The 14,093-nt window shown below is 38.1% G+C and overlaps 1 protein-coding gene across 5 annotated transcripts in view; it reads left to right on the top strand.

Annotated features, from left to right (window-relative positions):
• Sap47 (Synapse-associated protein 47kD) overlaps positions 1-14,093 on the top strand; it is a 102,193-nt gene that overhangs the window by 62,966 nt on the left and 25,134 nt on the right. For all 5 annotated transcript variants that reach the window (XM_076619450.1, XM_033335946.2, XM_033335944.2 and 2 more), the window contains one exon: positions 13,131-13,268. In XM_076619450.1, coding sequence (XP_076475565.1) covers positions 13,131-13,268 — 138 coding nt within the window. The remainder of the gene's footprint in view (positions 1-13,130; positions 13,269-14,093) is intronic.

The raw sequence follows: 14,093 nt of genomic DNA, 5'->3' as shown, positions 1-14,093 counted from the left end.
TGCAAAACCAGTGTCGAGTGTTCTCGACAGAGAAACGAAGTAGACGCATTTATGTGTCCCTCTTGGGAAAATCGTAGCTCTTCGACCGCGTTGGCTTTTCTTTTTCCGTTTGCATCCGACGTTGTCTGACACGACACAAAATTATTTCGTTAATTATAAGCGATACTCCTATTCACAATTTTTAAAATATTCCAAAAAAAATAGTAAAGATATACTGGGACTGGACCAGAGGTGGTTCTACGTGTGAAGATAAATGGAAAATGCAGAATAACGTTTTTCTCTAGACGCTTTGTTTCCAAGAGAAATAAATTTGAAAGTTTATCACACGCGTGTACTAGGTCGATTCTTAATTAAACATGGTCTTTTCTTTTTTCGCTTTTCATTTTCTTGAAAATGAAATCCCGAACGGAAAAATTTTACTCTACATTTTCGACTCATCTTTACACGTGGAACAACCTCCTATCGATTATTTAGTACAGTCCAGTCCGGGATTAACCGTGTTCAGATATGTTTGATAAATTTTGAAACTGGATTTTCTCGAAAATTAAACCTTAAATGAAAAAATTATATTCCATATTTTATCCTTATTTTTCCGTGAAAAATCACCTCGTGGCCGCTTGTATTATTCGTTGTACGTTATTCGACCGCACCCTGTATGTACTTACTTGTATCGAATATCAAAATCAAATAGGAAGAGGAGAAATGTTAATATAAAGTTGTATCGAATCTTAAAATTACCCCTCTGTAAAAATATAAAACATGAAAGATACAACCTATTATAATCTAATACATATTTCAAACGAAATAATCATTCTCAAAGGTTTTTGAAATTTTTCTAAAAAAGTATTGGATTTATTTGCTACGAGTTCTCATATGTGTCCTAACACATACGAATTGGGCTATACACAAGAGAAGTGCATTACGTAAAAGACCAGGCGATACACTGAGCATTGGGAATGGAAAATAGGTCGTCACGCATCTGTGACAGAATCCAATAGACACAAGTTTTTGGGTGAAGGTCGGTATGAGCTTGCTGAAACTGTAGTCCTTGCGTTCGTATCGCAATATCGCATGTATAAACCGTGCGAATTAATAGAATTAGCGGTAATCGGCTGTTATAAATCTCTCCTTTCATAATTTGTATCGTGTCATCGTTATTAAGAGCCTTTCAGCGTTTTAGCACACAACTGCGAAGAAAACGACATTATTTACGACCGTCTGCGTTTTCACCTTGTTCCGTCACCTTTCCTCACACTCTACTCGAACCTAAAAGCTCCTGTAAACTCTGTCGACAAGCTGGTGCTTTTCATTGTCGAGCCGAAACTTTCCTGGTAAATTTTCCTTCGAGTTCAAATTCACCGGGGACAGGTGAAACTCGCGAGAACGATAAGAGTTTGAAATATGAAAGGTTCCCTTGGAAGGTTCCACTGCAACTCGAAGAAACTATCGATTGGTCGAAATTGAATACAACCACGCAAAATGCGTTAAAGCGACTATCTGACCGTGAAAAAGTCATGGCACGTTGTGCAGTCGTCTAACGTTCCACTATTTCAATTATTATTGATACTATTATTTCAGTAATTATCGTTGGAAAAATTTCTAATGTTTTTGTTGTTTTCTATCGGATAAATTATCGGAATAAAATTCGGCTCTTAATACTAAAGAGAATTAAGTAGGAAAAGAAAAAAACGAAATTAGTTAATAAACGAAAAAAACAGGATTTTTTCGATGAGAAAACATTGAAACTCGTATAATAAAATTTGATTATAAAATTTCGAATTGTAAGTGGAATGTCCAAATCCGTAAAGATTTAGAAAGTTAAAGAAGATATGTAAATTGAAATATATCGTAGTAGAAAATAATCAAAATTAATGATTTTTTCTGGTCAGTCGTTTTCAAACACTATTGCAACCTGTACCAATCCATGTAATTTTACTTACATTAAAGATACGAATAACATACACTTGAATATTGACCATTTGTTACTGCATCTACTCGAAAATGTCATCAAATTTTTGTACTCTCATCGCAAAACTTAAATATACGAACGATGCACGGGAAAAAGAGGGAATACTAATTTCAGTTTTAACGAATTTTCAAATTCACATTTTCTCGTATGCTCCTGTATGTGCAAATTTCCCCAGTTCTACGGTAGATGATTACAAGAAATCAAGGTGTACAACGAAAGAATCGTTTCGTTTCTTTTTAATTGTTTCATCTGCAATATATTACTTAAGATTACAAGTAAAAGCTAGAATTAACGCGGAATAAAATAAACAATGAATATGAAACGATATTTTATTCTGACATATGAGAAAATACGAACTTGTAACGTTGTATATTTAAAAAGTAAATTTCCCTTCTCTGAGAAATGCTAAAGCTCCACGTTACCCCTTTGACCTGTCGACCATTTATATATCTTCCTCTACGATCTCCTACATTCTAATTAAAAATCCGAGAAATATAGAAACTCGAAGAAACCAAGAATCGAGTGACCCAAGAAAAATGATGAAAATTAAAAGATTCCCAGTCAGACGGTCGTTCTCAAACACCGTGTACCGTTGCGTTCGCCAAGTCGCGTCACAAATCAAACTCCGGCTTAACGATTATCGCGACTATTTGGCAGCGACGATCGCGCATCTGGTAAGACTTTGAAATATGAAAGTTTCTCCGGAACTGGAAGAAGCTATCGATTGGTGGAAATTCAACGCGAGGCGTTCGCCAAGTCACGCTGCGACCCGAATTCCGGATTAATAACTAACGCGACGATTTGGTAACGATGCTCGTGCGAGCGGAATTACGGATTGCAAAATGTTAGTCGACGGGTGAACGAAGGAAACGTGACTCGTCTTTGTTACACGGAGATGCGGCTGGGCTTTCCTTTCGGGACGTGCTTCGTCGTTTCTGATGGTTTCGTTCCCGTTGGGAAATAGGTCGGCGCTGAAACGACGGACGAAGCACATCGACGAAGAACGCTTATTGAAAGACCCAGTCGTTTTTAACGACGCTCTTGCTCGGACGATATACACCAGCCGTTAGCCGTCTCGTAATAATACGCGCCGGTTGACAGCTGTCCTGATATCGCGTCGTTAGACGTTGAAAGGGACCCGTGAAGAGAACATCGCCAGATTGAAAGGTTGTCAATGCACGCGGAACGAGAGAACGTCGACAGACTCGGACAAAATGGGGAAATCTTATCAAGATTTTGTCGGAAGATTGCCCTTGGCTACGTACAAGTTGTTGTTATTCAATACGTAGATATTCGTACGCGTAGTATTTATTTTTATAATTTAATATAATATACGCGGAAAAAATTGTAAAAACGCGTGGGTTAATTCGAGTTCGGCAAACGGATTGTAGGAGCCTTTTGCACTTTGACAAGTACCAGTCATTTTGAACGATATTGGTATAAGTAGACGCGATACAAAGTTATTTTGGTTTTCAATATTAAAATAAAATTGTAAAACCAGTCATTTTTGTTGAAGTGGTCACCACTTCTAAGAAAACTCTACATCTGGTCTTTTTAGTTTTCTCATGCACCGAAGCCATCAACAGCGTGTAGACAAAAGACCAGAGCTTGAGCTGGACCAGCTCAAATTGTATTCTTACTTGTAATTACACTTCTATTTAAATATATTTTCTACCTTACAATTTATCCACGAGTTTCTTTGTTTACACAACGATTAATCTCAATAATTTTGAATGGTGTGGTGCTTCTAGTGTTGATATATTATTACATTGTTTTATAGAGTTCTTTATAGTTGTGCTTTATTCTTATACTTTCATAGCCAGACGGTTTATCGGAGTTCAGTGTCATTGAAAATACGGTACAGACTACTTAAATCATTCGTATCTTCGTGCTCGGTGACCATATTATCTGTTTCGAAGGCAAAGATTCAGGATCTTTGGCAAAATAATGGGAGTATCAAAGTGCATTATATCGCAGTGCGCATGTGGGACACGCTATAAAGGATTCATGATATAATCGAGGCAAGGGAGATACAAATTAGAAACATATATCTACACACACCTTAGTAATTAACTGTTTAGCGACGAGACAAGGCAAGTGACACCCTGACGTGTGATTAATACTAATCTTACCAGATCCGGTCAAATGACCGGTTTCAAAATTTAATTTCAAATTGTACATTCATCGTTATTTCTTTTGCAACTTACGTCAGCAACTATAATAACTGTATTAACAAAAATTGAGAAATTGATTAATCCGATAACATAAAGTTAGACGAACAAAAGAAATAACGATGAATGTACAACTTTAAATTAAATTTTGAAAATACGAACAACATTGTATTTGATAATTGTTACATACCGGTCGTTGTATATTTCTTAAAAAATGCTCCATCGATAAAATGTTCACAAATGTTGAAGTAAATAAAAATAACGAAAGTTAGCACGTAAACGTTAAAAGCTCTTTGGCTTGCAGAAAGAGAAACACAAACACGATACTCGTACAAACAAATACAATATTGTAAATGTACATAGCGTCGTATTTAATAATTCTTATCTATAAATCATTTTATATCTGATGAAAAATTTTACCTCGATGAGGCATTAATCTTACGGTGAAGTTAAAGTAAACTTTGGTATCAAAGTTTGCTCGTGCTACAAATTTCACTAGGAAAATAAAAGCTATTACGCTCTTAATTCGATAGCTAGAGACTGTAAGCATCTCCAGCGGATACAATAAATAAAAGTGGCCGGTTCCGTCGGAACTAGTGCGGCTTAATCTACCTCTGATAATAACCGGCAATAAGATAGTCGAGAGGAAATGTGCTCTCCCACTGATCGCCTGCTGATTCAATGGCTTTCTATGGCCTGCCAAGAGAGTTATCCTGGACGTAATAGTTTTTAGACGAATTGTCGATCGTTGTTACATCTGAATGTTACTTCAGCTGCTGTGGTCTCCTTTTGCAAATGTTCGTAATATTCTGATTTGAATATCTATAATAGAACGTCATTCGTGAAAACTTTAACAGATAAGATTGCAAGAAAAAGAAGATCGAAATTTTGTTATCTTTGCTTGAGATCATGTATGAATATATATATCATAATGTACGTAGTTTATATGTGAGTATATGTAGTTTGCTGTTGGAAATTTTCGTTAAATTATTAATGAGTAATTCCATATTAAATAGGATATACAGACTATTAATCGCTAGAATTGAAGCATATAATATTATTAGGGCAAATATAAACTGAATATACGATATACAGAACCAGTAAACCTTATTAACAACCTTACCGAGGATTAAACTCAGTATGAGATGCATAGATATGCTTACCATACATAGGATAATCTTTGTAAGGTAGATATCAGTAGAAACGTATCGCTGATAATGAAGTTTCGATAGCAGCAAAGTTATTGAACTATAGGAACCGGCATAGTTATAAAATATTCGTAGGCCTCGATAATAGCGTAAGAATGGTCCAAGTTCCTAAGACAAATCCCATAGGAAATTGAAGAAGTCCAAGCATTCTTGTACTTCGCGATGTCTCCGAGACCCTCGAGGTCTCTGAAGTATTCAGAAACACTTGAATTAAAAATTGCACGAATTGGAATTTCTGAGATGCCTGTTTACTCCTAAAACTTTAAATTCTTGGAACTTTAGAAGTTGTAGGGATCTCCGAACCCTTGAAAATCTCTGGAACAAAAAAGAAAAAAAAAACAGGAAAATTACGTGGATTAATAAGATCCATGAAGTACTTGTCACTTCTAAAACCTTCGACTCCTGAAGTTTTTCCACCTTCGAGATCCTTGACATTTTTAGAGACAAAGAGAAAAGAAATTCGAAATTACATAAATTAATTTTTCAATGATTTTTTCTTTTTTTCATACGAGTATCAGTTATCAATAAGATCTCTAGCTGTTAGGCCTGCGGATATATGTAACCAAAAAATTGAAGGTCGTGTAGCATGAAAATAACGAAGGTAATCCAGGGTACGTCGATTCAGCAGGTTTCTGATATTGACTATTATAACTCCATTGACCTTGATATCGAGTTCCATGACCCGTGACTGTCTCATATCGACTTTCGAGGCACTGCTCTTCCTGATATCGCGTCCCACGACCCGGAGGACTCCTATATCGACTTCTGCAATTCTAACTAATATCGAGTTTCACGACCCCTAAGCATCTAGAATCGACCTCTATGACTTTGCTGTTCCTGATATCGAGTCCCTCGACTCCGTACGTTTTTAATATCGATGCTTAAGACTTGAACCGCGGACAATTTTCATATTGTAAAAAAATAGCGAACACGAAATTTTTATCTCGTATAGATTTATTGCAAAAGCACTATTAACGCGACGTAAAAAACGATAATGACAAACGATAAACGACGTGGTAATACCGTAGCTTTTCGAAATTAATAGACTAAGAAGATACGCTTACTGAGGGAATAAGTAGACGCGGTTTCAGATTCGCCCGCGGCTGCAGGGTTAATACGCCCCCGCAAGTTCAATCTTCATAATATTAAATTGTACTAACCTGCAGCTTAGGGATATCAGTCCTTATTATGGTCTTCTTGTTAACGCAAACCTCGCGATCTTATAAAATTGTACATAACTTTTGATCGTTAGCATCGGGCCGCTTTGGACAATTTGTAGCGCAGCAGCTTCCCGTAGTGAAATAAATAATCTATCAGAATTTATAAATTAATAATAAATAATATCGTTGGTCTGAGCATCGGTCGTATTTCTCGTGGAACTAACTGAATTAAATTACGAAAGAATGATTAATATCGATCACTTTCCCGTAGTATTCCTCGAGGTCTGACTAAAAATGCTAATTCTACTGTTACTGTCGCTTATTATCTCTGACAAATCAGTTTCATCGCATGAATTTCATTCATGGTATTCATAGCGTTCTATTAAATATCGTAATAGCGTAGAATAACGAGATTATCATAAACTGCCTTTGCAACTGCATTTCCCTAATTGAGTGGTCGAAAAACAAGCACGTGTCTGAATATTTTTTGCCAGGCGTGTCGGTGTCAATCCTCGGACGGAATCCTTTGCATATTACACGAATCAAGTGTGCACGACACGTGCGAAATTCTCGAGCTTCGAAGATTCGGTGACCAGCGACACGCTCTGCTTCACATTCTTTTTCCATTCCACAAGCTTTAATCCCCAGACGGTAATTCCACACCTTCGAAACGACTTGACACGAGTAAGATTCCTGACATTCGAGCCACGTTCCGCGACATCACGTGACCGTAATACTCTGCATGAACACCATAAGCACGCCCTCTCAGAATCGGTCTACGATTAAAATCATTTTTCGCTAAGAACGTCGGTTCTCGTCGCGGAAAGTCCGTTAACGACTTAAAATGAAATTTCCGGCAGGAATTTAACCACGATGAGAGCACTTTCCCGTGTATCCTGTAAAAATATCGTATTACACGACGCCTTGTTATTTTCGCGATATAATGCTTCGAATGTTTAGATATCGTACATGTGGTAAAATAATAGGATTTATAAATTAATAGTAGACAAATTAGTAAAAGCTATATTGATCACACACTTGTGCAATTATAAATTAAATTACATATAGATTTATTAATAATGGTCAGCTTGCTGTGGAATTCTGCGAGGTCCGACTATGAATGGCAATTCTACTGTTGCTTGTGTCACGCCTTCTGTCTTTTACGGGGAAACGATACTTTAAACTTTGCTGTTAACCGGTTTAATATTATCTAAACATTCTTTTATTTGCTTTAGGAATTAAATAGTTAAACAAACGAAGACAATAAAATAAAAATAAAGAAATCTTCGTACGAGGATTAATCGAAAGGTCATAACGCGGTTCATCCGCGGTTTTCAATATACGTTTGCGTCACTTTGAAATCAATTCACCCTTAGAACTAAAAAATTGTGGTTCTTCAAACGCAGCTGCTTTGTCTTTGTATCTCTCTGATACAGATGAGAAAACAAATGTGAGGGGTCACGTTGAACGTTACGTATCCTCGTGGTTACCACGGGTAATTCCCCATGAACTTCTCCATGGAATTTTAAACTTCTATTATCGTACAGGTATATTCATACGTTGACTTCTCTGTAATTATACTTCTCTTTAATACAAAATTTATAGTAAAAAGTTTTTCTCGCAAAAATAAGTATCCACGTAAATAAATATTTATATATGGCATATCTAATTTCATTTGTACCATACATACAAACTATATATATATACATACAACATACAAAATAGAGAACTACGGAAAGATCTCCAAGTCCCCACGGTGAAGTAGAAAATTGAGCGAATATACGACAGATAGAAATCGAGCACGATCAAACATCCAAACCCGCTAGCCAATATATCGTTCACTGAAAGTACCATTAAAAAAGACTGAAAAAGAAAGAACCTAGCGACGTAAGCTCAGACGTAAATGTATTCTCGTAATAGCGCTAATCCAGTGCCATAATTATCAACCACACGCTTAAGCATCCTTAAAAGCTAGAACAGTCTGCCAAAATTATTTCTACGTCCTACAGGACGAATTGCAGGAATTTAGCAAAGCTCATCTTAAAGAAAAAAAAAAACAAAATTCCATTTGAAACGGAAACATAACTGCCCCTAGATCTAAATATTACGAACACCACTCTGTATACTATTTCTTCGTCACTCGGCCGGATTTAAAAAGAAGTTTATAGATTCGAAGCTTTTACGCGAATCCGAAGCTCCTCTGTCCAGAAGGTGCCAGTGAATTTCTCGCAAACGCTGTTTCATTTCTGTAGCTTGTCTCGCCATAGATATCGATTTATCGGATACAATCCACCACGCCGGATGGTGTTCCTCCAGGTTTCCACCTAGCACTGCAGGCTTCCGGGAACGGGAACGCGATACACCGAACCGGATCGCCAAATCAAATTCATGGCGAGCGCATAACTCCAGAGAGAAACTGCCCGCGTAGGATAAAGGGGATGAAATGCAGTGACGGATTAACCCTGGATTTCCCTGCAGCGATCGAGATCCTGGAGCCGCGAGTTGCCCTTTCATTCGATGCGATCGTCACACTTGCACGTCTTCCGGTGATCTTTCGCTGAATTCGAGTCCGCGCCCAGCTTTCTTCATAGATCGTGGAAAATACGACGAGCGTTCGTCCCTTCCTCTTTGAATTCTACGTTGGAAGAATAATATATTAATATAAGACTCTGTGTCGTCAAAGAAATCTGACAGCGACGATTCTTTGTCGTTCTTAGGAAGTTTCTAACGTAAGGATATTTTTTAAATATATTTCCCAACCAGAGGAAAACTGGGTTTTTAGAAAAATTTATTATCTTCAGAGGTGTGGCTGTTGATTATCATCGAGGGCAGTCGGTTCTCACAGTTTATCTTGATAGTAGAAAATAATGGGCGTCCAGGGAATTTTTTAAGTGTATTTTCCGGCCAAAGAAATTCATTCTTTACAAACTTCGGTATTTTAATATAGTTGGCTCCCATAATTCATCGTGGCCGTGGAAGCAAACGAATGACACTGGAATTTTCTAATTATATTTCTCAGGGGGCAAAATTTAAAAAACTTGGTACTCTAAGAAACGTAGATTTTGATCGCTATCAAACATAGTTGATTTATAGGATTCACCTCGATAGTAGGAAACAATATACGTTAAATATCGTACGTTCCTAAGATTTCTCGCGTTTCCATAGCTTCAATCCCGACAATACATTTAAACGAGCGAAGGAAATACATTTTTCACCTCGTTAATCCTTAGCTCCCAGTATACTAGGTTCGTTTGCCTGATTTATGAAGCGTGCAATTTATACAACTTCTCGTATCGATCAGTAGTCAGAGCAGGTAATAAATAGAATAAATAATAAAGCGAGATCGTGTTGTCGTGTTAGGACGGTCTCCGATTACCGTGAAAAATACTTGTTCGTACGTGGAAATTGTACTCGGATCCGCAGTCCTAATGGCGAAGTCATATATTCGCGTGATCAACGGTTATAAAAATTCGCCACGGGACGTGTACACAATTGTAAAAGAATGACGTAGACCTATCGACCTGCTGCTGGTGCAGCAAAAATAAACCGAGTTTTCTGGGCCACTGGCGCACCAATTCCTAGATCCGACGCCCGGAAATCGTGACGCTATGTTCAACTTTGGAAAAATATATATCTTCCTTCGAACAAAGCTTGCAGCTTACGTAGATTGACAGATTTTGAAGAAATTGTAACCGAGAACTAATCCACGTGGCGCCGGCAGTCTGCCGTACCATTCGATATCAATGAGACAACCATCCGGTTTCATCTCTACGCTAGTTTGTTCGTCTTCGTAGTAGTTGGCGCAAATATTGAATCGAAGATTACCTTCCGGACGTTAGGTCGTCGGATTGCTTGGCAAATGAGAAATTTCATAACAGTGTGATATAAATTTATTTAAATATACTTTATCTAATAGAAATGTTCGCTGTACGTTTCGATCCGGTGAAAAGTTGAACAGAAATTTTTAACGTTCATGGTCACTCTGCCGGAAGAACGATTATAATTGCGACGTCGTTCCTCTTTTACGTTGGCATGATTATTCGCGTTAAGCGCAATATTCTATTCGGGGAATAAGAATAATAGATGAACGGTAAATATTAATACGGAAATTGAATAGATGGATTCAATTTGTATAAACTCGATGAAATAAAATTCAATCGATATGTAGATTCTATCACAACTTTATAATACGATTTACAATCTACCACGATGGATGTTTAATAAATTCTATATTATACCGTAAAATTGTATTATTGGCGGTAAATTGAACTTTCGAACGAATGGAATTGTCGTTGAAAAACATTCGCGGAAAATTTAGAAATATTTGAATCGAAGCATGGACCGAGAAACGCCAGATCTCTATACCGATATTTCATTTTTCCAATCGAAAGTTTTTGACAAATGCATCGACAAGAAAATTTGTACGATTTCATTTCGTAGGTAGATGGTTCTGTCTGTTGGTGACCTGCCTCTTAGCGACCAATAGGTCACAGCCATCAGAGATTACGACTGCAAGGCGAAAAAACAAAGAAGAATGGCACTCAATCTCCGTATAGCAATTTCTGTCAACGACAAAAGTCGTTTATTCAGCGTTGTGATTGGTGGCGTTTAACGGTCAAACTTATTAAAGCTCGAAACAAAAATATCGATCCCTTGCGGACGCGTTGTGGTTAATGAAGAATGCGCAACGATGATGCATTGTCTGTTCCGAGTGAAGGACTTCGTTGACCCAAATACGAACGCAATACGTAATAAGGGGACTTGTCGAACCAAGCTCGATGCCTGGTGCTACACGATGTCCCGATGCATTGCGATTCTTCCAATTCGATTTTCGAATCAGAAATTGTTGATCGTCAGGTTCTTTCGCTTTTAGTGCAACCATGTCGGATATCGTTTGTATTTGTCTACTGAATCGCAGCCTGGTTCGTCTTGTACAACGAAACTACCGCGGAACTTCATTTATACGAATTTTTCAAGATGAAAATAATTTATACTTGTAATTGAAATTCGTATAACTGATTCTCATATGATACTCGATCGAGTCAAATAATTACAATTCACCTAAATAGTAAGAATCGTTTGTATTAAATTTCTTCGGTCAAAGTTTAGCTTAGGTTTGATAAATTAACATTTTGTTCCGAGTTAAAGCCCTTACGTCGAATTACCTCTGTGGTATCACGAATTTCGTTGATCCCGGCACCGTACACCAGTGAAAGCTAATTTGATCCTCGGAACCACAAACGACATCGATTGCCTTAAGACTAACTCGTAATATCACGTGTCTCGGGGTAACGTCGGGTTCATCAAGTCAAAGATCGCCAAGATCTTCGTTGACCCGAATACTAGAGCGATAATAAGAAGACTTGTCCGGTGGAGCTTTAGCTCCGACATCAGTGGAACGTCCTGCCTTTAATCCTTTCGGTTGCTCCGTATCTCCACGATCCGAGCTCATCCATTTTTCTTCGTTCTAAGCTGGATCCCTGCCATTCGTTTCATTGTACCTGCTGTCGCTTCACATTTCATGCTTACCGCGCTTTCCTTTCCTTTTTTCTTTTCTTTTTTAAATTTCATTTATTTAACCGGAAGACAGCTAGCTATTCTCTGGGCGTCAAAGAAGAATTTCTATCCGGCTCTTAATGCAGATCCTCGACCGTAATACGGAATAAGTAGCTTTTAATTATCAAGGAGACGGATTTACTCATTCCATCGGATAAAACCAACCTTTAGAAGGAAAGCTGTTATAAAATCAGCATACGTTTCCTACTAGCCGGCTTCCTTGGAAATTAAATAAACGGAGGAAGGTCGCATATAGCTGCTCTGATTGACGCTAGTTACTCACGCGATTGTTTCGCAGATAGAATCTCCGCGTTTCTATACCTAAGTAATTTGTATTACGTATGCAGCGTATATTTTACCATCATTTTTATTAAATGTCGCGAGATATTCCAAATGTCAAAAATAACGACCACGTTGCCACACAAACACAGCTGTCCCAATTCCATCCCCATTCCAACGCTTGTCTTCTTCATTAGGTATCCTAAAGAGTATACCAAATCTGAAAAGCGTCGATCGAAATCCAACAACCAACCGATTGTACCATTCCCTTCCACAATTACAAATCACAATTAAATCATCCAACGCAAACCCAAATTGTCAAACCTCCAGCTCCAGCCTCGTGCTATCTTCTTCGTTAAATTTCCACGTGACATCTGAAATCTCAAAAATGACGTTCGCATAATAAATCTAATTATTCCCTGATTCTGCCATCTATTTCTATTTCCACGAGACTGCTAAATCCAGCGTACGAACGAGACGACGTATCCAGCGTGGCTCGACGTGATCAATACGATCTTAGCCGCAGCGCGCGGCTATCGACGAAAATACGATAAGAACGATCTAATTAACCAAGAGGTGAACGAACCCTGTCACAGGCTCTTCTCGCTTTTTACCGTGGAAACTCGTCGCGTGGCGTGGAAATAGCTACCCATCGGCGCGACACAGTCCTCGTCGATGATAACGATAATTGCTCTCTATAACGTGGCCTCCAACGAGACACACATAACGCGCTTACTAGCATTGCTAGTGACAGCTGCTCTCTAACGCGGAATTAATGCTGTTCCAGAGATTGGTCGCTGAGCTGAACAAAGAACAGGAGGCTTTCATTGCCAACAAGCATACCGAAAAGGGTGAGGCCGTCGCACCATGGGTCGGTGCACCCAACGAGGACATACTCCGCGAGGAATGCTTATCTCTGTCGACGGTGAGTAATTCCTCTGTGTCTCCTATTTTCGTTGCTAGTATACTCTCGTTCTAGAGAAGAGGGAACAGTTCGAGTCCACACACACACACACACACACACGGAACACGCGTCGCGATCGTTCTTGGGAAAACGAAACGAAAGTGCCGAGAGTGATTCGCAACTGGATTCCCATAGCAAACAATGACCTCTTGCCACGCGTTTCGGGTACATGTCTTGGCGTGTTAAGGCGGACGCGACGTGTATTTCGCTATGCAGATTTTTCGATGAGAATTAATGTACTCTACTAAATATTCAGCATTGGAACATTCGCTGATGTTTAGTACAAATTGAATACTTTTCTCGGGTTTTATTTTTTACCTACGGTGAAATTTCGTTTATACGAACTTGTCGGGGAACAAATAGTTTATATGGAATTCGTAAAACATTGGTTTTCATCAACTATGATTTTCCGGTTATATAATAGGAAATCGAATAAATGGATTTCCATCGAGTATTTGTTTGATTTAACTAAAACTTTGTCCGAATCAATTCTGCTCGTGCGAACGCAGATTTTTATCGTATCTTGTTATAAAATAAAGTAAAATTCGTTGGAGTGTTTCGATAAATAGCGATACTTAGAGTAGGTGTCCTGTTACTTTTTAGTCAGGAAATCGTGCGGTTTAATTCCTTCGCTGTAATTGTCTCTTTTGAAATTAAAGTATAGAACGTATAAAAATTACATACAAACTTTGTACTTGATTAGTTTCATTTCTCTAATATTTTACAATTGTCCCGGAAAGGCTTGAATGTCACGTATAGTTGCTCGTATTAATCAAAGGGTTAATG

Source organism: Bombus vancouverensis, chromosome 6 (genome assembly GCF_051014615.1).
Source record: "Bombus vancouverensis nearcticus chromosome 6, iyBomVanc1_principal, whole genome shotgun sequence".
Taxonomy (NCBI): Eukaryota; Metazoa; Arthropoda; class Insecta; order Hymenoptera; family Apidae; genus Bombus; species Bombus vancouverensis.
The sequence above is the reverse complement of the archived record's forward strand: the minus strand, read 5'-3'. Positions and strand labels throughout refer to the sequence as shown.